This window comes from Leptosomus discolor, chromosome Z (assembly GCF_034619465.1).
Source record: "Leptosomus discolor isolate bLepDis1 chromosome Z, bLepDis1.hap2, whole genome shotgun sequence".
In the NCBI taxonomy this organism is placed as follows: domain Eukaryota; kingdom Metazoa; phylum Chordata; class Aves; order Leptosomiformes; family Leptosomidae; genus Leptosomus; species Leptosomus discolor.
In genome coordinates this window covers 36594968-36620095 of record NC_141419.1, presented here as the reverse complement: position 1 = coordinate 36620095, position 25128 = coordinate 36594968, and the positions used below count along the sequence as shown (strand labels likewise).

Here is a 25128-nt window from a genome sequence, read left to right as displayed (position 1 = left end):
CTGCTTTTCCTAATTATGAGCTGCATAGCTGAGGTCTTTCTGCGCCCTGTTGGGGCAGTCTGACTTTCAATAGAGAAGATCACTTTGTTATTCTAGCCACCCAGACAAATGTTAAGAAGTGCCCTTTTAAGGACTTTGGGAATTATGCCAATTTTTTTTCTTTGTTCTGTCTTGTACATCAATCAGATGATTCACATATTCCCTAATTGATGCATCCTTTATGTATGCCAGAAAGAAAGGAACCTTCTGAACTGCACCAAACGCTGCACTGACTTGGACTGATTAAGTTTGTTTTCATCTAAAGACACAGTTTTCTTGGAGGCAATGCTTCCCCCCTGCCTCCTTCCCTCCCCCAAATTACATTTTGTTCCAGCTTTATGGGTTTCCTGTTGATTACAATGAAGATTGCTTGCTTGGGTCCGTTTTACACTTCTGGTTTGTGGGTTTTTTTGGAGTGGGGAGTGTTGAAGTATACTTTCCGTGAAGGACTGTTGGTTTTCCCCTTTTCCCTGTCCTTTATTTTTGCAGGCCATGGAACAAAATCTTGACAGGAGAAATGCCTATATTTTCATTGACTGTTTCTCTCAGACATAAACTTAGAATTCAGGAGATGCTTGTGCTGTTCTTAATGTTTTCCCAAAATGACTTCTGCCTTCATTAGATCATGTTTAATATTAATGCACAGCAGTTGCTTTTGGCAAAACTAGTGCTCCACTTCCAAACTGCTTTGCAAAAAAGAATAAAATGCACATTTTTTAAAGAGTCCTAGCCTATTTTCTAGTGACCTTTCCTTTGGAAAAAAATATCTGTAATGTAATGTGATGTACACAAGAAATAATATTGAGTCTTACATTACCCACTATGTATTTCTTTTTTCTATGCTTGTCAGCAGACAGAGCAGCCTCCATTACACTTTCAGAAACCCTGGGGGAGTCGCACCAGCACTCAGTAAAATCTGCAGGAGATTTCTGAGCCTATGTATCTCTTTTGCGGCAGGTACTTACAAGAGAGCACATGACTAAATGGATTGCTGAGCTTTGGCCAAGCAAAAGTACCTTAAGTGAACTGTTACTGTAAACTACCTGGTGTCTTAACCCTCACAGGGATGCTGAGGATGCCTGGGAGAGAAAACATGTGCCTTTCTTTCCTGCTGATGAGCATAGTATTAAAGAATGAAGGAAGAATAAATGTTGATCTCAGGGCTCACTGACACCCTGTTAATTTGAGAAGGATCCTTTTCTTGCTTTCATCCTAGCAGAAGTTAGAAATTGCAAGCAATACAATATTCCCACTACAAGTGGGAAAACCAGCCTTTTAAAAACCTTTCTAAGATGTCTACCTATGATAAGGCATTATTTCTGACTGCATTTCGTTCTTGTATTAAGTGATAAATCCCAAAATTTCTAAATTTGCTTTGCTCTTTGGAGATGTCAACCCTGATCAAAATACGCGAAGGGATTAACCCTGAGATGAACTGAGCAGGAAAAGGCAAAGGCTTCCAGTTAAACACTGCAGTACAATGCATGTCTAAACACATTCTGATTTTACAGCTTTACAGTAATGTCTATGTCCTGCCAAAGGTGAGACCAAATCCAAGATGGCCTTACCACTGAAGAAACCGAGAATTTGTCACACATGTGAAAGCGAGGGACAAGTGCACACTAGTACCTGTAGAAATAATGTAAAAGTTTCCTTCCACCAATCCATGTGTTTAGGAGAATTAAGCTAGTGTTTTTTTCATGAGCAATGCTGCTGCAACACTATAGTAGAATTTTTGGTGTGAAAGAAATCTATGTGTTATTTTAGCAAACAGGTACGATGACTTTTGGTGCTCCATAGCTGCTGTTGTTCAGGCATGTGTTAGAATCAGAGACAGGCTGTGATGTAGCCCAGCTCTTTTAGAGCCAAGCAAAAGGGTACTGGGATGCAAAACAGGGAAGGAGGTCTGCTAGAACCTGTGTTGGTGTAACCACAAATTTCTGCTGCTAGTTCTCCTGTTTCCTGCAGCTGGAGAAATATTAGACTCTTCCTTTTCTTTATTCAACTCCTTTCCTCTCTTGTGTCCCAGTTCCCTTTAGCTTGGCTCTAAAGGGCTGGGCTACATCAGGCGTGGAGCTAGTCAGTTTAATTTGCTGGCTCAGCCCTGAACTTCACAGTAGAAACTGCCTGTGCTGAATGGGAACATTACCTGCTTGAAATACTGACATAGAAAAACATAGATTATTATTAACTAAATAATCTATTTTATTTTATTTTAATAATTTGGGATTTTTTTCAGTAAGAAACAGGAAAAAATACTTTTCCTTAAATTCTGAGACTCAAAAACTGTCTTAATTTGAGTGTTTCTTTATGGTTGAGCTTTTATTATGTTTTAGGAAGGACATAGTTCTGCATTTGTCTTCTAGCTTAGTTGAAATTGAGAACTGACTGGATAAAACCTGTTATTGCTCAGTTCATAGATTCATAGAATGGTTTGGGTTGGAAGGGACCTTACAGATCATCTAATTCCAACCCCCCTACCATGGGCAGAAACACCTTCCGCTAAATCAGGTTGCTCAAAGCCCCATCCAACCTGGTCTTGAACACTGCCAGGGAGGGGGCAGCCACAGCTTCTCTGGGCAACCTGTTCCAGTGCCTCACCACCTTCACAGTGAAGAATTTCTTCCTAACAGCTGATCTAAATCTCCCCTCGTTCAGTTTGAAACCATTACCCCTCGTCCTATCACTGCACTCCCTGATAAAAGAGTCCCTCCTCATCTTTCCTATAGGCCCCCTTGAAGTACTGGAAGGCCACTTAAAGGTCTCCCCAGAGCCTTCTCCAGGCTGAACAACCCCAACTCTCTCAGCCTGTCCTCACAGGGGAGGTGCTCCAACCCCTGGTCATCTTCGTGGCCCTCCTCTGGACTTGCTTGAGCAGGTCCATGTCTTTCTTATGCTAGGAGCCCCAGAGCTGAACACAGCACTCCAGGTTGGGTCTCACCAGAGCGGAGTAGAGGGGCAGAATCACCTCGACCTGCTGGCCACAATTCTCTTGATGCAGCCCAGGATGCAACTGGCTTTCTGGGCTATGAGTGCACGTTGCTGGCTCATATTCAGTTTTTTCATCCACCAACACCCCCAAGTCCTCCCCAGGGCTGCTCTCAATCCACTCATCACCCAGCCTGTATCTGTGCTTGGGATTGCCCCGACCCAGGTGCAGGACCTTGCACTTGGCCTTGTTGAACTTCATGAGGTTTGCACAGGCCCGCCTCTCCAGCTTGTCAAGGTCCCTCTGGATGGCCTCACTTCCCTCCAGCGTGCCAACTACACCACACACCTTGGTGTTGTCGGCAAACTTGCTGAGGGTGCACTCAATGCCACTTTCCCTGTTGCTGACAAAGATGTTAAACAGTGCTGGTCCCAATATGAACCCCTGAGGAACTCCACTCGTCGCTGGTCTCCACTTGGACGCTGAGCTGTTGACCATGACTCTTTGGGTGCGACCATCCAGCCAATTTCTTATCCACTAAGTGGTCCATCTGTCAAATCCATGTCTTTCCAATTTGGAGACAAGGATGTTGTGCGGGACAGTGTCAAATGCTTTGCACAAGTCCAGGTAGATGACGTCAGTTGCACTTCCCTTATCCACCGACACTGTAACCCCATTGTAGAAGGCAGTTGAGTTTGTCAGTCGTGATTTGCCATTGGTGAAGCCATGTTGGCTGTCACCAATCACCTCCTTATTTTCCATGTGCCCTAGCATAGTTTCCAGTAGGATCTGCTCCATGTTCTTGCCCAGCATAGAGGTGAGACTGACTGGCCTGTAGTTCCCTGGGCCTTCCTTTTTCCCCTTTTTAAATATGGTAGTCATGTTTCCCCTTTTCCAGTCATCAGGAACTTTGCTGGACTGCCATGACTTCTCAAATATGATGGATAGTGGCTTAGCCACTGCATCCACCAGTTCCTTCAGGACCTGTGGATGCATTTCATCAGGTCCCATATACTTGTGCGCCTTCAGGTTCCTTAGATGGTCTAGAACGTGATCCTCTCCTACAGTGGGCGGTTCTTCACAATCAATCCTGTAATTAGGTTGGAATGATTTGTGGTATCTGGAGCCAAAATGAACCAGAAACTGCTGGTACTGATAGTAATTATTTCTGTGTAATTAGGCACACAACGATGCTCACCTCATGTTAACTTCAAAACTGTTGAGTTTGATTTGATATACGACCCACACCTCTCATTTTACTGCATTTTCCAGTATGTTTGTGTTAAGATTTTCTCTTCTTGGTCTTCCACAAATATTTCCCCCTTGAAGCACACACAGCTGTGGTAATAGTTTGAAATATTTGTGTCTGAGGACTTATGCAGATAGACAGACTGCCTAGCTCATCCTAGTGCTGCTGGGAGGCTATATGGGATATGCTGCATCTTCCCTCCAGTAGGTAATTGTATTATGAATTTGAGCACACATTGTAGGTCTGGTACCCTCTGCTGGAGTCTCCATTTCCTTTGTGTGTGCATAAGCAATTTTCCTGTCTACTCTTAGAGGAAGGAAAAAAGGGTGCTGAAAAAAGCAAGGGATTGCTACAGCTAAAATAATTCTTACAACCTGGTCCCTGAGCTGCCATTTATCCAGGTGCAGCTTTGTGGTTACTGGGAGTGTGCTGTGGGCTGTCTAACTCATCACTGCCCTTCCCAAGGTATGGACAAGAATATGTAGCACAGGCACTGTTATCTTGTTAGAGGTAGGAACAACGAAGTGATATTGTTAGATGAATTATCCTATAGGCTACTGATTGAGAAACTTGCTTCATGGAAAAGGGACTGAAAAATAGTCCTTGCTAATACATATATAGGTATCTTGGGTGCCTTATATATCAGTTATTTACCTGTAGGTATCTGAAATCTGCTTGCTATGGAGCCATGTTTTGTGTACCTAGATTTACAAATGTCAGTCTGGGTCAGTATACATGATTTTCATGCACTCTGTATTTCTTGAATATTTTTGATACTGTCAAATAGGGCCAGAGCATTGTCTTAAAGTGATAATAAGACTGGCATAAAGAAAGGGATGCTGAGAATTAAAAGGATATTGGCAGTTACAATATCTGTAACAGAAACACAGAATGGAATTTCATGTATGTGAATTTCCAGAAATTAATATCTGTTGGGGAACAGCTTTTGGCTTGTTGAGCATTACATATTATTTAATCCACCCAGGATTTGTCTAATAAAGAGGTGTGTACTTAGCATGGCAAAACTGGTTTGTCTTGCAAGTGCTTTATGAATTTTGAAGAAATGCTTTTCATTATTTTATGTGACAATGGTGTAGGGGGAAAACAGACACGTACTAGATGTTTGGGTCCTAGACAGTCTAGTGAGACTGAGGATGGCTGTGTCCAAGTTTTTCTTTTCCTCTCCTGGCTCTGTGCTAAAGCCTAAACATTTTGTCTTACAATAACTATCTTACACTATTTACTGTTTTGCTCATTGACCTAGCATGATGCAATGCAATCATACAGTTATGTGAAATCCCTGTGCACAGTACTGTAATAAATAATTTCAATACTGAAGTATAAGATTTTATTATCCTTAATTTAGTGTGAGTAACTGGAAGCAAAGACTGTCTTTGGGTATGTTAGTAAATGGGATGCCAGTCTCCAGGATGGAATATATGCAGCACACAGTTGTCTGAAAAGACATCAAACTTACCTCTGTATTGTAAGAGCAATTATGGTGAAGTTATTTATTGGATTATGCCTCTCTTAAATTCTAAAATGGAATGTATCATTTTGTTTGGCTGAATGTGCTGTGGTGTGTTCATTGACGAGGAATTAGCCAGAGCCAGTTACACCAAAATGACCAATGACTTTAAGATTGTCTAGTTCCATCCCCCCTGCCATGGGCAGGGACACCTTCCACTAGACCAGGTTGCTCAAAGCCCCATCCAGCCTGGCCTTGAACACTTCCAGGGAGGGGGCAGCCACAGCTTCGCTGGGCAACCTCTTCCAATGTCTCGCCACCCCCATAGGGAAGAATTTCTTCCTTATGTCCATTGTAGTAGTTCATTGACACATCTGTAGAAGGAAGGTTGGCAATGTGGATTTATGGTGTTCGAGCATACCAACACTTGGTCTAATGCTTAGAGAGCTGAACAAGTCCTGGTGTCCCACTGCTTGCTAGTGGCCAAGCCGCAGAGCTGTGTTGGATGTACAGAAGCATGCTGCACTCGCTGTGGCAGCACTGGGACCAGACAGTTAGTTGTAGCATAGACACTGACAAGCCATCCAGTTCAGATTTTAGAAACTACGTTCATGTTAGAAGGATGTTTCTGTGTGAAAAGCATTCAGTATCTAATTCAGTGAACTTGTCAGTGGAAACAACCTCCAAGAAGGAAAGGACTCGGGTGGCGATACAGTAAACATTCTTGTTTCTGTCATACCTCTTTCCTGTTTACAGGAGGCATTGATTTTTGTCTTTCAATGTTTCAGGAAGCATTCTCTTCAAGTGCATGTCTTTGGAGGCTGGCAGAATTACAGAACAGCAGGAGAAAGTACTGTCAATGCTAGAGGAAAAGTTTCCAGATCTTCCCCCACGAGAGGAAATTATCTCTGTTCTCCAGGACAGTCACTTTAACCCACAAGGTAGTGCAACTTGCTTCTATTTTTTCAGACCTTTTACAAATTTAGTGATGTAACTGTATCAGAATATATCAGCTCATTGTGTGTGGTGAAAATAGTTGCAGCATGCTACCTTCAATGACAGTTACATGTATTATATTTAATTTTAAATTAGGTGGCCTACATTCTGAATCATGGAATTGTGATTTCTGTTGAGGAACTACTGAACTCCTAAATAATCCAGTATTGCTTTTAGAGATATTCTGGGTTTGGTTAGCATAGAGTTAATTTTCATCAGAAGCTGGGAGGGGACACAGCCAGGATAGCTGACCTCAACTAGCAAGGGAGTATATCTATACTGTCATGCTCAGTATATAAGTGGGGGAGCTGGCCTGGGGTGGGGGGGGGGAGGAGAGAGATTGTGGCTTGGGGCTGGGCGTCAGATTCCAGGTGGTGAGCAGTTGCATTGTGCATCACTCCTTTCATATATTCTTTTATTAACATAAAAGGTGGGAGGAGTGAGCGAGCAGCCATGTGGTGCTTAGTTGCTGGCTGGGCCTAAACCATGACAGTTGTTTTTGGCACCCAACATGAGGATCAAAAAGTTGAGATAATGGCAGATCTGACCAGAGCGTGTTAAAACAGATTTGTTATACGCGTTTCTTATATGAGTTAAATAGTCACTGGTCACAGTGTTTGTTTATTCGTTTACATGGTGGTGGTATGTAAATACTTATAAGCACTATGTATTCCTTGCAGTGATGTTTGTCACCTTTGGGAAAGGGATCAGGACTATCATTATGCTGTACTGGCTAATACCTATTTATGATATTACTGCATCATTGGTGATAAGATTAAGCTGGTATTTGTATGTGGTGTTGTTTCAGGCCCATACCTTGGGCGCCTTCTTTTGGAATTTATTAGCAATTGCACCCAATCTATGGGGAAGACAGGGTGGGATACTTTCTCCTGCTCTTTCACCTCTCCTTTCTCCTTCAGGCTTATTACAACAGCTTTTGGGAATTTTGAATACCCTTGGGATGTTCAAGCCAGCATGCTCTTATTGCTATGTCACAGAATCGCAGAATGGCAGAGGTTGGACAGGACCTCTGGGGATCGTCTAGTCCAACCCCCCTGCTAAAGCAGGTTCACCTACAGCAGGTTGCACAGGACTGCATCCAGGCAGGTTTTGAATATCGAGAAGGAGATTCCACAACCTCTGTGGGCAGCCTCAAAGGAAAGTTTTTCCTCGTGTTCAGGTGGAACTTCTTGTGCTCCAGTTTGTGCCTGTTCCCCCTCGTCCTGTCACTGGGCACTAATGAAAATAGCCTGGCCCCATCCTCTTGACACCCACCCTTTAGATATTTATAAGCATTGATAAGGTCCCCTCTCAGCTTTTTCTTCTCCAGGCTAAAGAGCCCCAAGTCTCTCAGCCTCTCACCATTAGAGAGATGCTCCAGTCCCCTCATCATCTTAGTAGTCCTCCGCTGGACTGTCTCCAGTAGTTCCCTGTCTCTCTTGAACTGGGGAGCCCAGAACTGGACACAGCGCTCCGGATGTGGCCTCACCAGGGCAGAGTAGAGGGGGAAGAGAGCTGGCAACACTCTTCTTGATCCACCCCAGGATGCCATTATCTGCCTTGGCCGCAAGGGCACATGGCTGGCTCATGGTCAACTTGCTGTCCACCAGAACTCCCAGGATCTTCTCTGCAGAGCTGCTCTCCAGCAGGTCAAACCCTAACCTATAGTGGTGCATGGGGTTGTTCCTCCCTAGGTGCAAGACATGACACTTAGCATCACTTAGCACACCACAGACTCTGGGTCACATACAGTCATATGGTTTGCAGAGCTCCACTCCTCCATCCCCTCTCCGCATCACAACTGTGCTTCTCTGCAACATACCTCTGGCCTGAACAGAAAAGTTAATTTCTACAATCAAGCAGGATATTCTGGCTCAAAGTCCATTAAGGCTTTGGCTGCTTTAGAAAAACTGTCAAAAACTAATTGAAACGTGTTGCATTTTCTGTAAGGAACTTTGTGTTGTTCTGTAAGGAACCTGGTCTTGATGGCTCAGATGTTTTGTATAGGCTATATAATGACAGTTGAGATTGCTGATGGCTTTGGACTTTGAACATGTTACTAACAGACTACTAAAGGATCTATATTAGAAGCTGGATGTGAAAAGATATTTTCATAGCAAAAAAAAAAAAAGCACTGTAGCTACTCAAACCCTGGCAACAGGCACTCAGCTGAACCAACCTATGCCGGTATCAGTTGCTCCTGTATACACAAAAGGATCAGTTTGCTTAGTGGGGGGTGTAGATGAACCAGGGTCATCATGAGAACAGGAGAAAGTGGCAGAAACAGAGAGAATCACCCAATCCCTATCCCTGACTGAGCTGTGAAACATGTGAAAGGATTTCAGCTTCCCATCCAGGGAAACACATTGTTACCTGGCTGCTCCGATGCTGGGATAATGGGGCCAGTAGCTTCAAATTAGAAGGTAGGGAAGCCAAGCAACTGGGCTCCCTCTCTAGGGAAGGGGGCATTGACAAGGCGATTAGAAAAAAGACACAAACCTCAACTTCTGTCAGGCATGAAGAAAAGGTAGTCTTTCAAGGAAGGTGTTACATGTCACCCAGGCAAGTGGACTACTATGGAGAGAGGTATCCAGTACCTGAAGGAACTAGCTGTGCTGGAGGTGATTTATAAAAATCCAGATAATGAGCAGTTACCCACAGATCCAGATGAAGTCCAATGCACACAACCCATGTGGCGTAAGTTTCTGTGAAGTTCACCACCATTGTATGCCAACAGTATTGGCAGTAATGTCCTGGAAAGAAGGTGATGGACAAACGGTGGATGAAGTGGCTGGCCAACTCCAGCAATATGAAGGAAGTCTCTCTTCCTCCCTATGGACCTGTGTCTCAATTGTGGAGAAACTGCCAGACATGCTAGCCCAGAAACTGTCCTGAGAGTTCCAGCAATTCAAGGGTAAGTTCTGCCCCCGACTTGTATGGGCCTGTATCTCAGCTGTCAGGAGTAAGTGTTCCTCTGCTCAAGAGAGAGGATATAGAAGATACACATCATGGCGTACCCTGTGGTTTTACCTATGTGACCACAGAGAGGACATGAGGCAGCAGAATGGAAAAACTTACCTTGACCGGTATGTGGGTATGAAGCATGGGTATGTGGGTTGCAAAGAAAATTCACTAAAGGGGGTTCTTCCTGGAAAAATGCTGCTCCAGTTGGCAGTGGGCAGTTCCTCAGAGAGAGCAGAAGGGCTGATCTCACTTCTGATCCTCTTGAAGGGACTTCTGGTTCATGTTTACCAAAAGTGAGTAACAAATACTATGACCAGGACTGGAGGTGCCCAGTCTCCAGCCAGGTGGAGGAAAGGGTCAACTGGGTTTTTTGGACTGTGTGGATTCAATGGCCTGGCACGTCAGACCCACAGCAGTATAAGGCTCTAGTAGACACCTGTGCACAATGTACCCCAGTGCCAGGTATAGTTGACCTATAAAGGGACAGAACCCATCTGTATTTCTGGAGTGACGGGGGAATCTCAACAGCCAACTGTACTGGAAGCTGAGGTGAGTCTAACTGGGAATGAGTGGCATAAACACCCCACTGTGACTGGTCCAGAGGCCTTGTCATAGACTACCTCAGGAGGGGGTATTTCAAGGACCCAAAAGGGTACCGGTTGGCCTTTGGTATAGCTGCCTTGGAGACAGAGGAAATTGAACCGCTGTCTACTCTGCCAGAGGACCTTTCTGGGTTACTGAACGTTAAAGAACAACAGCTGACAATCACTACCACAACACTGCAGTTGCGGCAATATTGCACCGAGACTTCCTGATTCCCATCCATCAGCTGATTGGTTGACTGGAGAGCCAAGGAGTGATCAGCAAAACCCTCACCATTTAACAGCCTTATATGGCCAGTGTGAAAATCTAGTGGAGAGTGGAGACTAACAGTAGACTATTGTGGCCTGAATGAAGTCATGCCACCACTGAGTGATGCCGTGCTGGACATGCTAGAACTTCAATATGAACTGGAGTCGAAGGCAGCCAAGTGGCACGTCACAACTGATATCACTGATGCATTTTTCTCAATCCCTTTGACAGCAGAGTGCAGGCCACAGTTCACTTGCACTTGGAGGAGTGTCCAGTACACCTGGAATCAACTGACCCAGCGGTGGAAACACAGTGCCACAATTAGCCATTGGCTGATCCAGACTGCACTGGAACAGGGTGAAGCTCCGGAGCACCTGCAGTACATTGATGGCATTATTGTATGGGGCGACACAGCAGAGGAGTTTTTTGAGAAAGGGAAGAAAGTAGTTCAAATTCTTCTGAAGGTGGGTTTTACCATCAACAAAATTGCAGCTATGTCTCCACCAACTAGGAAAAGGAAACACAAGCTTTCTCAGACATTGTGGGGTTTTGGAGGATCCATATTCCGAATTATAGTCTGATTGTGAACTGTCTCAAGTGACCCGGAAGAAGAACGATTTTAAACGGAGCCCTGAGCAACAACAACCTTTTGAATAAATTAAACAGGAGATAGTCCATGCAGTAGCCCCCAGGCAAGTCCAGGCAGGACAAGGTGTTAAAAATGTGCTCCACACTGCAGCAGGGGAGAATGGCCCTACCTGGTGCCTCTGGCACAAAGCACCTGGGGAGACCCGAGGCCGAGCCCTAGGGTTTTAGAGTCAGGGATACACAGGATCCAAATCCCATTGTACTCTTAACTGCAAAAGAGATACTGGCAGCATATGAAAGAGTTTCACCTGCCTCGGAAGTGGTTGGTACTCCAGCACAGCTCCTCTTAGCACCCCAACTGCCAGTGCTGGGATAGATGTTCAAAGGGGGTGTCTCCTCTACACATCGTGCAACTGATGCCATGCACTGATCACACAGTGGGCTCAAATAGGAAACTGCAGTCACCCAGGAATTTTGGAAGTGATCACTGACTATCCAGAAGGCAAAGATTGCAGAATATCGCCAGAGGAGGAGGTGACGCATGCTAAAGAGGCCCCACTGTATAATAAACTACCAGGAAATGAGAAGCAATATGCGCTGTTCACTGATGGGTCCTGTCACATTGTGGGAAAACATTGGAGATGGAAGGCTGCTGTGTGGAGTTCCCTATAACAAGTCACAGAAGCTGCTGAAGGAGAAGGTGGATCGAGCCAGTTTGTGGAAGTGAAAGCCATCTAGCTAGCTTTAGACATTGTCGAACAAGAAAAATGGCCATGGACGGTGACAAGTGCCCTGTAGGAGTGGTTACAGCAATGGAAGCAGAGCAACTGGCAGCGCAGAGGCAAACCCATCTGGGCTGCCCCACTGTGGCAAGGTATTGTTAGAGAAACTGGTTGTAAAAGTACATCACATAGATGCCCATGTACCTAAGAGCAGGACCACTGAAGAACATTAAAACAACCAGCAGGTAGATCAGTCTGCTGAGATTGAAGTAGCTCAGGTGGATTTGGACTTGCAACATATGGGTGAATTATTTGTAGCTCCGTGGGCCTATGACACCTCAGGCCATCAAGGCGGGGATGCAACATATCGTATGATGTTAACTGCTAAATAACCCTACCACTGTATGTCATCACTACTGCAGTTGCTATATGCCATATCAATGGTATTACAGTAAGAATCACCCAAATCAATGAAGGATGAACTTTGATGAAACTGAGCGAAGAGCAGTGGTGATGGAACTTGAACTGGCTTCAGCAACTGGCACCCAGCAGTTTCCTCAAGATCAACATCTTCAACCTGCAGGTTGTGGGTGTGGGCTGTGCCAAATACTCCAGCCATGAGCTCTGGATGCAGCATGCAACAATCCAACACCACACACGATCTCTCCTGCTCTGTAAAGGAGGGAGCCCTAAAGTCATGGATTAAATGGGCTCAACAGACTCATTAAAGTGCTCAGAGGGCTGTGTGTATATATAGAGAGAGGGATGTATATGTCAAAGACAGGAAAAGTGGTGGTGATTCGTTGGAAAGTGTAGAATCTGGGCATGACGTAGATGGTATAGAATAAGTAGTAGATAATGTCCTGCGTTCAGATAGAATAGAGATAATTTTCACAAAAAGCTGAGAGAGGACACAGCCAGGACAGCTGACCCGAACTAGACAAGGGGATATTTGATACCATATGATGTCATGCTCAGTATGTAACTGGGAGAGCTGGCCAGGGAGGGGAGGAGGGATCATGGCTTGGGAACAGGTTGGGATTCAGTTTCCAGGTGGTGAGCAATTGCATTGTGCATCACTGGCTTTTTATATTCTTTCATTAATATTATTGTTATTATTATTTCTTCTCTCCTTGCATTTTCCTATTAAACTGTCCTTATCTCAACCCACAAGATTTATATTTTGTCTTCCAATTCTCCTCCCCATCTCACCAGGGCATGGGGAGGAGTTAGCGAGCAGCCACGTGGTGCTTTGTTGCCAGCTGGGTTTAAACCATAGCAACAGATAAAGTAAACATTAATTATTTCGTATATTGCTTTTATAAGTGTATGCTAGTCAAGAATTTGTGTTGATGAAGTATAGAGCATAATCGATGTGTCAGCCTGTGTGCAGAAATTGTGCTGCAATTGCTTACATGGTGTGGGAGTCCATTTTATCTTCTGAACCTTCCCAGATTTATTGAGGGCTGTGTACAGGTCAAGTGAGTTTGACTTCAGCCTAAGATTAAGGAAGCAGTGGGAAAACTGCAATTCTTTCATTTCCTTCTGCTAGAAATAGCTGAACAAAGTTGTTATTTTTTCAGTCATGAAAAAGGGGAAGGTTTGAACACAGAATTTGAAGGGATGGTCTGAAAGCCTGAAGAAAATTGTTGCAATAACTCTTACATTTTTTATTGTCTTTATTAAATGGCATTTGCTACCAAGTTGCTACCAAAGAGTGAGTATTGAGTTACTGAGATATTTCTTTGTGAGATATATCAGGTATGCACAGAGTCCATGCAGACTCAGTCTTTTTTTTTTAACCATTCTCTATCTGCCTATCTGCAGAATCCTCTCATCTGAATTCAAACCATCAGCCTGAGATGGCTTCCCTAGCTAGTAGTTAAGGACAGAATTTGAGTGCTGCTTCCTTTCCTTGCTCATTCAGTGAGGTCACAAGCTAAATTAGTTCAGGGCTATAAATCGTCACATGGTTCCCTGAAGTTCCTCCACACATTAGTCAAGGAATCATAGTGCAGAAATGAACTGAATGCAGCCTGGTTTGGAGAGACCCCGTGAAACTGGCTTTTATGGAGCTCAGTTCTTAGTTCTGCCAGTTGCTTGGGAAGATGATTCATTAATGTATGTCGTGTACTTGGCCCATTGAGTTTACCCTAATATCCAACACAAAACTTAGACAAGTAGATATAGCAGAGTCAGTCTGCATAGCATTGGTTGCCAATAATTTTTATATGTCACATGAGGAGGACAGTGTCATACACTTTTTTTTTTTTGTCTTATAGCTGCTGTTTGCTGTGTATTATATTTAGCACTGCGTATATTCATGTGGCATTTGTATTCGTAAGGTGCTGTTGAGTTTCTGAAGTCCTTTGAAGGCAGTAGCCTCTGCTGAATATTTTACCTTAGATACTGTTATTTCAGGCAGTATTGGGACAATTCAGAAAAAAAGTTCTTGGTTTCATGCAGAAGCAATGATTTATTGGCCTGAATTAATGAATTTGTTTATTATTTGAGGCACAGTGTGCTGAAGCCCAGAAGAAATTCTACAGGTTACCTATAAATATTTTTAAAAGGACAAATGCATAAATATATATAAATATGTGAACATTAGCCAGTTCATTTTGTCATTAGATTGAATGCAGTAGCTGGACTTTGTACAAGAGCAATAATGAGAGGATTCATTTCTTTGGCTTAAGTTGGTATTTGTCTCCTTCTGAAAAATCAGTTATACAAACACATAACATTTTGGATGTTATGCTGCTAAGCTTGAAAGTCTGCAGTCTTTTTAGTTGCCACCCTACACTGAAGTAAGTGGCTTGCAGCTTTCCTTATATAGACATTTGGCTATCATGTTTGTATTTTTGATGGTGTGATATGACCATGTTCCTGTACACGATACATATTTATTTTGAGAATCTTTACAGCATTTTAGACAGACATCTCCCATTAGATGTACGAGTATGTCTGGTTGCGAGGTGAAGCAATTCCAGTTTTACACTGTTATTTTTGATGATAATATGTACTTCTGTTTCTATGGTATCTAAACATCTAGTTGGTTCATTCACCATTTAATATATATAAGAAAAACCCATTGGTGTTGATATCAATTTGTGAGGAAGGTCAGAAAGGTTGAATGACTTTGTGTTTATGGAGTATATTAAGTGCTTTGCATCTGAATATTTTATGAATACAATAGTATTCCACATGTGCTTTTCAATATGTTACTCGTTCCGGAAGTGTTTCATAGTAGTGATTTCGTATTAGACCATAGGAATGGCCTACCTATACATTTATCATCAACTGGAACTCAGTTCGCTTAAAAAATGTGAGTGTTCACATAACTTCATTGCAGGAGAGTTAATTTTTCATCGTTTGTTCCCCTCCCCCCCTTAAAATCTATTCCTTGCTCAAAAATCCCTCTAGAAACATTAAGCATTGAAATATTAATGTTGATTTTAATTTTCTCATAGGATTTCCTAAAATTCAGAAGGCTCAACATTAAGGTCTAAGCTGTGTTTTCAGTTTATGTTGCTGCATCTGGTTAGCTGTAGATACTTGTATATATTGAAATTCCTTTCTTTTCTCAAACAGATGTAAGTATTGAGGAGGTTATGCTGAAGGATCTCAAGGAGATTTCAGATGGAGAAATTAAAGTAGCAATTAGCACTCTGTACATGACACTGGAGGTAAGAGGAAACCTAAACAATGTAGTTGGTAAACAGCTCTGTTGCATATGAATGAGATTCTTTAACCATCTTTAAAGATTTTGAGCCAGTAATTTTTCTCAAGATTATATATAAGCAGACTTTTCAGAGATTTGATTAAGTTTGAGAGAAGCAGTAGCTGTTTGTAGTCTGACTTACATTCTTATGCATCTGATTATTCCTTCCTGCTGGTCTGTACCATGGTGTGTTAAAACAATGGCATCAGGAAATTACAGCCTTTGGGTGAATTGAAGGTGTGAGCTTTCTGTTGTTCTTCAGTAGGTAGTTACTAATTAGGGCTTTGTCCTACCTTTCACTTAGAGTATGAGATACAATTTCTAAAGCAACTCTAACATTCTCTCAGCTTCTTGAGATGAGGGGATATTCTTTTATGCCTTCTATAAACCTATTGTGAAACCATGTAATGAAGTGTGTCCGTTGCCACATTGCCTAAATGAAAATGTTGGTAAAACAAAAGGACCTTGATGGGGCACAAGTTCCAAGAATTTTGATCTGTTGGATAAAAACTATAGATTTGTTTTTCTGAGTATCCCTGAGACAGCCTGGAAGTGGCTGATTGGATTTTCTTTCTTCATGAGTCCCAAACGTTTAGTAATTGCTTAGGGAAAACACTTGTATGGTATGTTTTGTAACATTATTTCAAGATGATTTGTGTTATGGATGTCAGTAGCTATTTAGTTTGACCTGAAGTAAACATAAATGTTTAGTTTTTAGTATGTAAAAATATTAATTAAAAATATTAACGTTTAGGTCACTGAACAAGTATAACACGGCAGTATTACTTCTGATGGAAGTTTGCATACTGATATACTGATTAATAATAAAACTAACTAGATTGAAGAAAATCTCAGCAACAAAGAAACACTTACATAGTATATATTTGCAATTTAAAATTTCACGATTTGCCTGAAGGTCACCTATACAAAAGGATTTGACATGCAAAAGAGGTTGTCATCTTCTACTTTTGCATTTTACTTTAATCAAAACCTTATTTTACCTCAAATGGTACTAAAAAAGGAATCACTTGAATGGTTCTTCCCTGGGTATATGCAATGAGATTTCTTACAACATATGTTTTATGATGCATTTTACAAAATATAAGGTGCTTCTGTGGTTGAAGAAGTTTGTGGATAAATCCAGCTAATAATTATCCATAGATTTCTGCTTACATGATAAAATATATAAAGTAAACTGGGCAGCAAAGCTTCAAGAAATGAAGCTGAATCTGTTAGTTTCTTGGTTAGTTTCTCAGTGTCAACCAATCTTTACTAGCCACCAAACCTGCACTGCTTTATGAACCATAATTTTGCTCCTGAAAATTATGCCAAGGTTGGGAGAAAAAGGGCTGGGGAAAGAGGATTTTAAGGTAAGTCCCCAAAAGAGGAAATGAGATTTAAAAAAATTCTTAATAAAATCTTCCTCTTTTTTTGTTTTAAATCTTTCTCTTTTATTCTGTCAGTTTCAGTGAGTGGTGGACACACAGGGATAGTAATTAGGAGATAGCTTTACCATTACATTTTCTTTTTATTTATTTTCCTTTTAATCTTCTTCAGTAGACTATGTAGAGTGCAGGCCTTATGCTTCACAGATCTAAGCTCCAAGTAAATGTGGCTGAACTCATCTTTACTAGTCTACATACTCAAATTAATCATAACCTAAAACTTGTCTTCCTTTTGGCCACAACTCACAAATTGAATTTGGCAGCAGTAGGTTTTCATAGTCCTAAAAGCAGGCAGATTTTCAAACTTTTTTTCAGTGATTACATAACATTTGATACTGACATACTTTGTTCAAGGAGTGTCAAGATCTGGTGGTCAAGCAATAAACGTTTCATAATTTTTTTTCCTTAGGATATATCTAGTTGCCATCATGGAAGAAATAGGAGATTCAGTTGTGTGTAAAAAGAACAAACTGATCAGAGTTTTACTGATGTTAGGTAGTTTTTTAATCCAAATCTGGGTAATTTCATTACTAGCATTTTTGATCATATTTTTCTGGAAGATACAGGTATCTTTCTTCACTTTTTGCTCTATGTTGTTCTGCTGTGAGTAGTTTGCTTCAGAAAGAGATCATTTTTCATGGGTGTAACTGCTTTTTTTCTAGTTATAATGTTTACAAAGTCACACTTTGTACTAAAAGGACTCCTAATTTCACAGTTGGGATGGAGATCAGTTTTTTGTTTCCTGCATTACTTCCCTTTGTTCAAATGTTTTCTGAACTCCCTGATTTACGGTGCTTGACCAGCACAAGACCTTTTTTACTTGCTTTTATTAAAGCCAGGGATGAGATGGTCTGCATGATGATAAAGCAGATGGCTTGTAAAAACATTCTGCACTAGTTACTGCACCCAGTGTCAGAAACTTAATGCATGTAAGGGAATTACAGACAAAACTGTCCAAACCTGTGTGTCTATTCAGTTTAGAATTCTGTTATGAACTCAGAATACACAAAATTTAATGACTTCAGGATTTTCTCCGCAATAATAGTAATTTGTTATTTATTATCAAAGTGCTCTACAGCTGTTACCTGATTAAGTATTAAGGGAACATGAAGAACAGGGCTTTGCTGCAGGTGTTGAATCTCTAATGTGTTTGCTTCTTCAGAAATCTCACAAGGTCTTTTTTTTTTTTTTAAATCAACAGGTATGCAAAAGTATCTTTCATTAGAGTGCTTTTTATGGGCTTCCTTATTTGCTTTCGTTCAATGGTCTACCATTGAACTGCTAAGAATGAAGGTGATGATTATACAATTATCATTGAATAGAGTAAGCTGTTCACAAGCATGCGTCTCCTGCTGTGTTTGGTATGTAATCATGAAGAGTCAAAATGTTGCAGCTCAACACCCAAGCTCTGATTTTGGTCAAGAGTTTCACAATAGTAAAGACAGAGATCAATTAGTCTGATATTCTAACAGATGTCACACCTCAGTAGCACATACTCAAATGATTCTAAGCTTTCTTTATTTCTGTTTTTATGGCAAGTTTTACAGAATGTTATTGAAAGTAGAATCTGAAAAAATTCTCTGTTCTAGAGAGGGTGGATGTTCCTTTTAGCAAAGTATTGACCTGGAGCTAAGTTCCTTTCTCTTCTCTACTGCTGTTTTCCTATGTTAAATAAATAGACTTTTTTTCTTTTCCTCAGTTTCCTCTCTGTAAGTGAAGATATTAATCTTTTATGTCATAAATGTGCCGTGAATTTAAATTAATAAAAGTTTGTGTTAGATATCTTGCTATAAATCTTATTTTTATTAGTATTGATATAGATTTCATAGTATCTGTGGGAATGTTTTCTAAGTCCTGTACTTTATAAGGAAGGAAATGTGGTAACTAATAAGTTGTCAATTGTAAGTTAGTACTCATAATTACTTCTAGTACTATTGCACAGCAGTACTTAGACATGTAGGACACATGCAGGTACACTTTTGCTCTCCAGTTTCTCATGAAGAAAGACATGAATGCAAAAATACTAGTGCTTTATTTTTATGTATGTGCTGGTATCAGTCAACAGTGTGTGATTTCCATCCATTGTCTGTTGGCTTATTAGTTGTCAACTGACTGATTTTTAAGTGTCTTGATAGAAGTGAATCTTTCAGATATTGAAGGAATAGACAGTGTCGTCATTAGTGATAAAGGCAGGGCAGGCATTTTCTGTCCATATGTTTAGATTTCTATATGCAGCTTTGCATTTCTTCAGATAACTGCCTTTGGATCTGGGCTTCCTGGATTTAGGTGGCTTTAAAGCTGCAAGTTGAAATTAGACCTATGGCTCTAGTGACTGTCTACCAGAGCTTATGTTACTTGGATTTCACATGCATAGCAGCATTTTTTCAAGAGAGTGACAAAAGAAAAATGACAGCACTCAGATCACAGATATTTTTGTTGCCTTTGCCAGAAAGTTTCCCCAAGTCATAATAATGATTACTCATAGGGTATTGTAGCAAAATTCAGAGCATGCGTTACAGTTAATTTCTGTTACATTATGTTATACCCTGAGAGTATATTTTGCTTGTTCTCTGCTGGAATTCTCTTGGAAATGAGAAGTATCTTCTCAATGTGACTTTCTGTGAAATTAATTTTTTTTCCTGAGAAAGGAGTACTTCCTTTGTAACTGAACTCTTGTTCTTTGCTTTCTGCAGTGTAGTGCATGAGAAGAACAATCCAGGTTTCATGAGTGTTCAGTTTAGTTGAAATGGCTCATGATGTTGTAGCTTAATGACACATTTGTTGGACTAAGTACTTGATCTTTTGATTCATGAAAATCTATTCTACCTCCTCACAGTACTTGCAGTAACTTAGGAAGACAGAAAATCGAGTTTCTCCAGGGAGAAGCAGGGCAGTCAGTTGAAAACAAGGCAAATAGTCTATGAGTGTCTGCTATTGACTGTTACAGACAAGGGAATATGTGCGTTCTGAAGGCTTCTTATTCATTCTTGTTCACATTTCTGACCATGGTATCTGAATACTTCATAAAGACAGTTTCCAGGTTGTAGAGGCTGCATAATCTTTCAGTATTGTAGGGTTGGAGCCACCTCTATGGGGGTGCCAACCAAGAGGTTTAGAGAAAATGTCAGAGCCTCACTGGAGGCTGCTGTCAGCAGTGTTGCTGCGCCAAGAAAGTGATCTGCAAGTTCATGCCAGCATAGGAAGCTTGACTGTCCTTAGGTAGTATGTAGTAGACTAAATGAGTTGTGGGTGGTACCAAGGGAAGGTTCTGGCTCTTGCAACAGCTTTCCTCTTTGTGACTCTGTGTCTCAGTGAAACTCACAGTGGCTGTTGCAGCCACATAACTTAGGAAATTTAGAAATGTTTGGGCACACAGTGGATCTGCTTCTTAATGAATAAATAGTCTGATTTCAGAGGCATGGTTTAATTTTCAGACTGTTTTGTAGAAGTAGTATGGCATGAAAATATGTTACTAATTTGGACAATTTTATTTGTGTATTATGAAAAAGGATGATCTGTAAAGCAAATCAAGAGTCGCTGTCTCAGCTGGAGTGTGTTAAACAAATGCTAGGTAGACTTTTGCACGCAGTTAAGTGAGATTACAACATGTTTGAAGGTTTTAACTTTTGTTCTCTGTCTGTAGTGATTGGACCATAGTTATGTATTTGGGAACTTTTTTCTTGCAGTATAAATATAAACATATTTTAAATGGCATCAGATTGGTCCATGAATTTGTTTTTAATGCTAAAAACAAAACAAGAAGAAAACCTCAAGTAAACATGTTAACATTTAATCTTCCAGTAATGGAATTGGAAACAAAATTTTCAGCAACTTACAATAGCAAGGCTGTTCAGAAGTATTTTTCTGATGCCTGTTGTGAGAAGTTAGGGTATGTAAAATAAATGATGTATGGAGCTGTAGGAATGCGACTTTTGCAGACTACCTTATGTCTAAGGAACATTAAACATAGGGTTCTCGTTTAGCAAATAAATAACCATTCATTTCAATGTCTGCATAGTCTGGACTTTTGTGCATATTTTTGCAAAGATGAGAAGAGGCCATTAGGGATTTAATATAAAATAAATCGCCAAGGGGTCTTCTTGTAGTCCTAGTCTTTCTGCCACATGGTGTGTCACTAATGTGCATAAATGGGCTTAAATGAATTTGTTATCTGTATTACATTTGCAGTATGTATATATTTATATATTATTTTTTAATTGTGTTTAAAAATAAAACATTAAATACATCGTTTCTGAGAGTTGAAAACATACCATTTGTAAATAAATCAACCTTAATTAAGGTCTTAAAATGTCAGTATGTGAGATCTGCCTGTAGGAAAATGTAAAACATATATAGTACACAAAGCTTGAACATACTTTCATTTGCTCTTTTAGAAGTATTAGGAGGGGTAAGTCATCACCTTATAGGACTGAGTAATGCAAGCAAACATGCATTAATGTAAATACCATACTCATGTTTAAACGTCAGACTGCCGTGTTCTGGAGGATGGTAGCTGTTCTGTTAATGCTTCAGGTCAGCCAAAGTACCCCAGTTGTAATGAGTACAGTCCAATGTGTGGAGAGCTGAAGCAGACCTGCTGAATTCTCTGTTGTAGTTAGTCGTCTCTAAAGGTATGAAAGGAAACTGGTGGGGAGTACCTTAGATTGTTTTAAGTGCTTCCTATAAACTATGTGAAATCAAATGGCAGCAAAAACCACATTACAGTGATTATCAGGATTGCTTATAATTTTAAAATCAAGACCAGATCCCTTCCAGAAGATGATATGAGCTAAAGTTCCCCTACTCAGTAAGGTGTTTCTGCATGAAGTCATGTAGGGTGTCAGGCAAGGTGTTCATTATGGTCCCTTGCGACGTGAGAAAAATGTAAACTTGTAAAACTGGCCAAGACAGTTATATTTATCAATCAGTCCAATTCAGCCTGTGCTTAAATCATTAAACAATTATTTATTCAACTGTCATTTTTGCAAGGTGTGTTTGGTTATTTTATTCTATACTGATGTCATAACACATAGTTTTTGTACTTGCAGTATCTCTTTAAGAATGCATGAGGTATACAGGGATATCAGGTCTGCAATGGTATGTAGGATTTCAGTTTATTTCGGTGCCTGAAAAAATTGGATAGACTTCTTCTGTTACAATTTGTGTGGCATCTGGTCTAAATTTGGCCCATGCTATTGTTTATGATTTTGCCTTTACTGGTTTTGTTCAATATTGGTTCAAAATTTAATAAACAAAGTAAAATAACAGAATTATTAAAGGCATAAGCATAGACATTAGATTAATCTACTAACATTATAGTAAAAATGTGCTTGTGTTTACAAGTACATTGTTCAAGAAGATAAACTGTATTTTCTTTTGTATCATTTATGAAATGTGTTTAAAAAGATTAAGATAGTTTCTTTATGAAATACAGCTGTATAATATGCACTGTCTCTCAGCTAAATAAAATGCTGTCATCTACAGTATCATTATTGGACTGCATTTGTGACTTCTGCAAAGATGACTAATTTATCATTTGTGTACTCTTACAGTTCTTGTCAGTAGCATCTCAGCTCAGCTGCTCATGGGGCATAGGCATTGACAGCGGGAGGTGCTGTTTTGAGAAATGCTCAGCATAAAAAGAGTTTTTTCTTTGAAATAAAATGCATTTCTAAAAATTTTAATGTAAAACCTAACTTGGACATGTAATATTTTAAGATCTGTCCGTAATGCATGAGAATATAGGAACTGATAATTAGGGATAACAACAATATGAATATTACAGAAAAGTTGAATTTTATTTTCTGCTAATTAGTTTATGCTTTTTCTTTGCTGTTTTGTGGGAAACAACTTAATTGGAACATTAAACTCTTGATCCAAGATTACAATATAATCCCAGCTATAGTAAAAGGACTAAGTAAAAGGACTTCTTTTGGGTTTGCTAATGTTGGTATTGCATTACTACAGAAGACAGCAATTCTGTCCGCAGGAAGTGACAGAGAGATATAAGGTATTTCTAAGCAAATGTTTGTCGTGGTGACTACTTTTGTGTTTTTGCATTTAGAAATTAAAAAAAAAACAAACCACATTTAAAATCTTGCAATATTTATTTAGAATAGTGATCTTTTGATGCAGAAAAGCAACAAAATGTGTCTGCTGTGTCTTGAAATACTCGTTCCATCTGTTTGGCAAAGCATGTGGCTAAAACAGCTTCTCATCTGGAATGTAAGTGAATGCTTAACACTTGTGAACATTACAATAGTGTGGGCTTTAAGGCTACACCGTTGAATTTTATACCTTCTGCTACATATCAGGAGCCTAGTCCTGAAGCTGTTGGTTATTTTAAGATGTAGGAATGTTTTAGAATTTTGAATTAGTCAGATCAAGTGCTCTGTAAGCATTTTCAGCGTTTATGTTCTCTGGTTAGATAATGACAGGGAAGATCCTTCTCTTGACTCTGTGTAACTGGGTGCACTCTCAGGCTTACCTGAACTACTTTGTCTGGCTGCAAACTTCAAGGTTTATTTAATTTTATATACATTCTAATATACTTCATTTGTAATAGAGGGAACAAAAAAATACAAAATTATTCGAGTTGAAATCCTTCAGCTCCTATTTGAATACTCAAATTCAGACTAGCTAAGAACACAGCTGTAATTCTACCAAAGGACACAATTTTGCATTCTCTCTTTCTAGGAGGCAGGTAAAGTTTTTCTCAGAAACTTCTGTATTCAGAAATATTCACAGCTTCTGTTCCTCTAACAAAATGTAGGTTTTGTCAAAAAGCTGCTGCATGAATGTTATTCACCAAAAAATATTATTTCTTCTGCAAGTCTATAGCTAGATTGCTTGTGTAAATTTTATTTTTTGTGTAACCTGCAGGCTCTTTGTCCCTAGAAAAACTGACATTCAGAACTCCTGTGTATATTGAAAGTGTTGCAACATCTGTGTAGGCTTGATAAATAAAGTATCAAGTGAAAATTCCTTCAAGGTAATTTTGCACTGCTTTGGGGAGAGAGACTTAACTTATTTTTTCTCCATAAGAAATTCTATGTATAAATATATCTTTTTTTAGTCCTGAAATTGCCCCATTTCTGAAATAGTGACAATGTCTTTAACCAAAGTTGCTAAGTACAGATTGAATTTATTGATTATTTATTGATTATGATAAAAAGAGTACGAAGTGTTCAAGGTCTTAGGTAGATTTTAGCTTTTCCATTTTTCCTATCTGCTTTTTTTTTTTTTTTTTTTTAATTACTTTGTCTGAAGAATAAATCTCAGTAATTTGAGTTTCATCACTTTCTCTATATTTGTAATTTGTGGTTAACAACAAAATCATGATTTGACTGAAAACATAGCTTTGGAGAGATTTTCCTTTCTCATTCTAGCATAATTCTTGTGACTTTATACAAAGACACAGAGTTCTCATTACTGTTTAGGTAGAACAGGGAACTTTCTTCAGCTGCAATCATGTAGCTCGCAGTGCATCAGAATTTCTTATGCATGTGGGATGGCTGTCTTCCAGCACTCTTACAGTTCCCTTTCCTTCTGAACATGAGATAAACGCAGCACCTATGCTAATATAAAACAGGAATATTGAGGCCACCAAGTTTATGCCAAATGAAAACTATGGCAGCTGATTATTTTATCTTCTCTAAATAAGAAAAATCACAGTATTTTCATTGTAGAGTTGGGGAATTCACACTTGGGAGAATGATATTGTCAATCTCAAAGAAAGAATTCATTACTGTGAATGCAGGTTGCTTGATTCTTTGGCTGAAGTCAAACTGGACTATACAGTTAGTTGGAAAATCAAAGAGTGAACTTGGCAGAATTGCCTGTCTTTCATTGTCAGATGATTTTTCTTCTTCCTTTGCATGAATGGCAAACCAGTTGAAGAAAATCTCTTCTACCTTGGATTCTACCTTTAGAAGAAAATAGAATTTTAGCTTTAATAGAATTTTAGCTTTAATAGAAAAGCTATTAGTTGGCATTGATTGCCATTTTTGGTTCTTTTTACCGAAGGACAAATCTCACTACTAGATATTCTGTAACATGGCTGCATTTCAGCATTTCTGTCTTGCTGTTTTTCTTGCCTTTTTCTTAGTCACATTTCCAATGAATTTTCATAAAACATGACTCTCCTGCCCTCCTC

At 39.9% G+C, this 25128-nt stretch overlaps 1 protein-coding gene across 1 annotated transcript in view; it reads left to right on the top strand.

The window, feature by feature from the left end:
* PRUNE2 (prune homolog 2 with BCH domain) overlaps positions 1–25128 on the top strand; it is a 118563-nt gene that overhangs the window by 5168 nt on the left and 88267 nt on the right. The window contains exons 4-5 of the mRNA XM_086479211.1: positions 6474–6626; positions 15399–15493. Of these exons, the coding sequence (XP_086335337.1) occupies positions 6474–6626; positions 15399–15493 (248 nt within the window). The remainder of the gene's footprint in view (positions 1–6473; positions 6627–15398; positions 15494–25128) is intronic.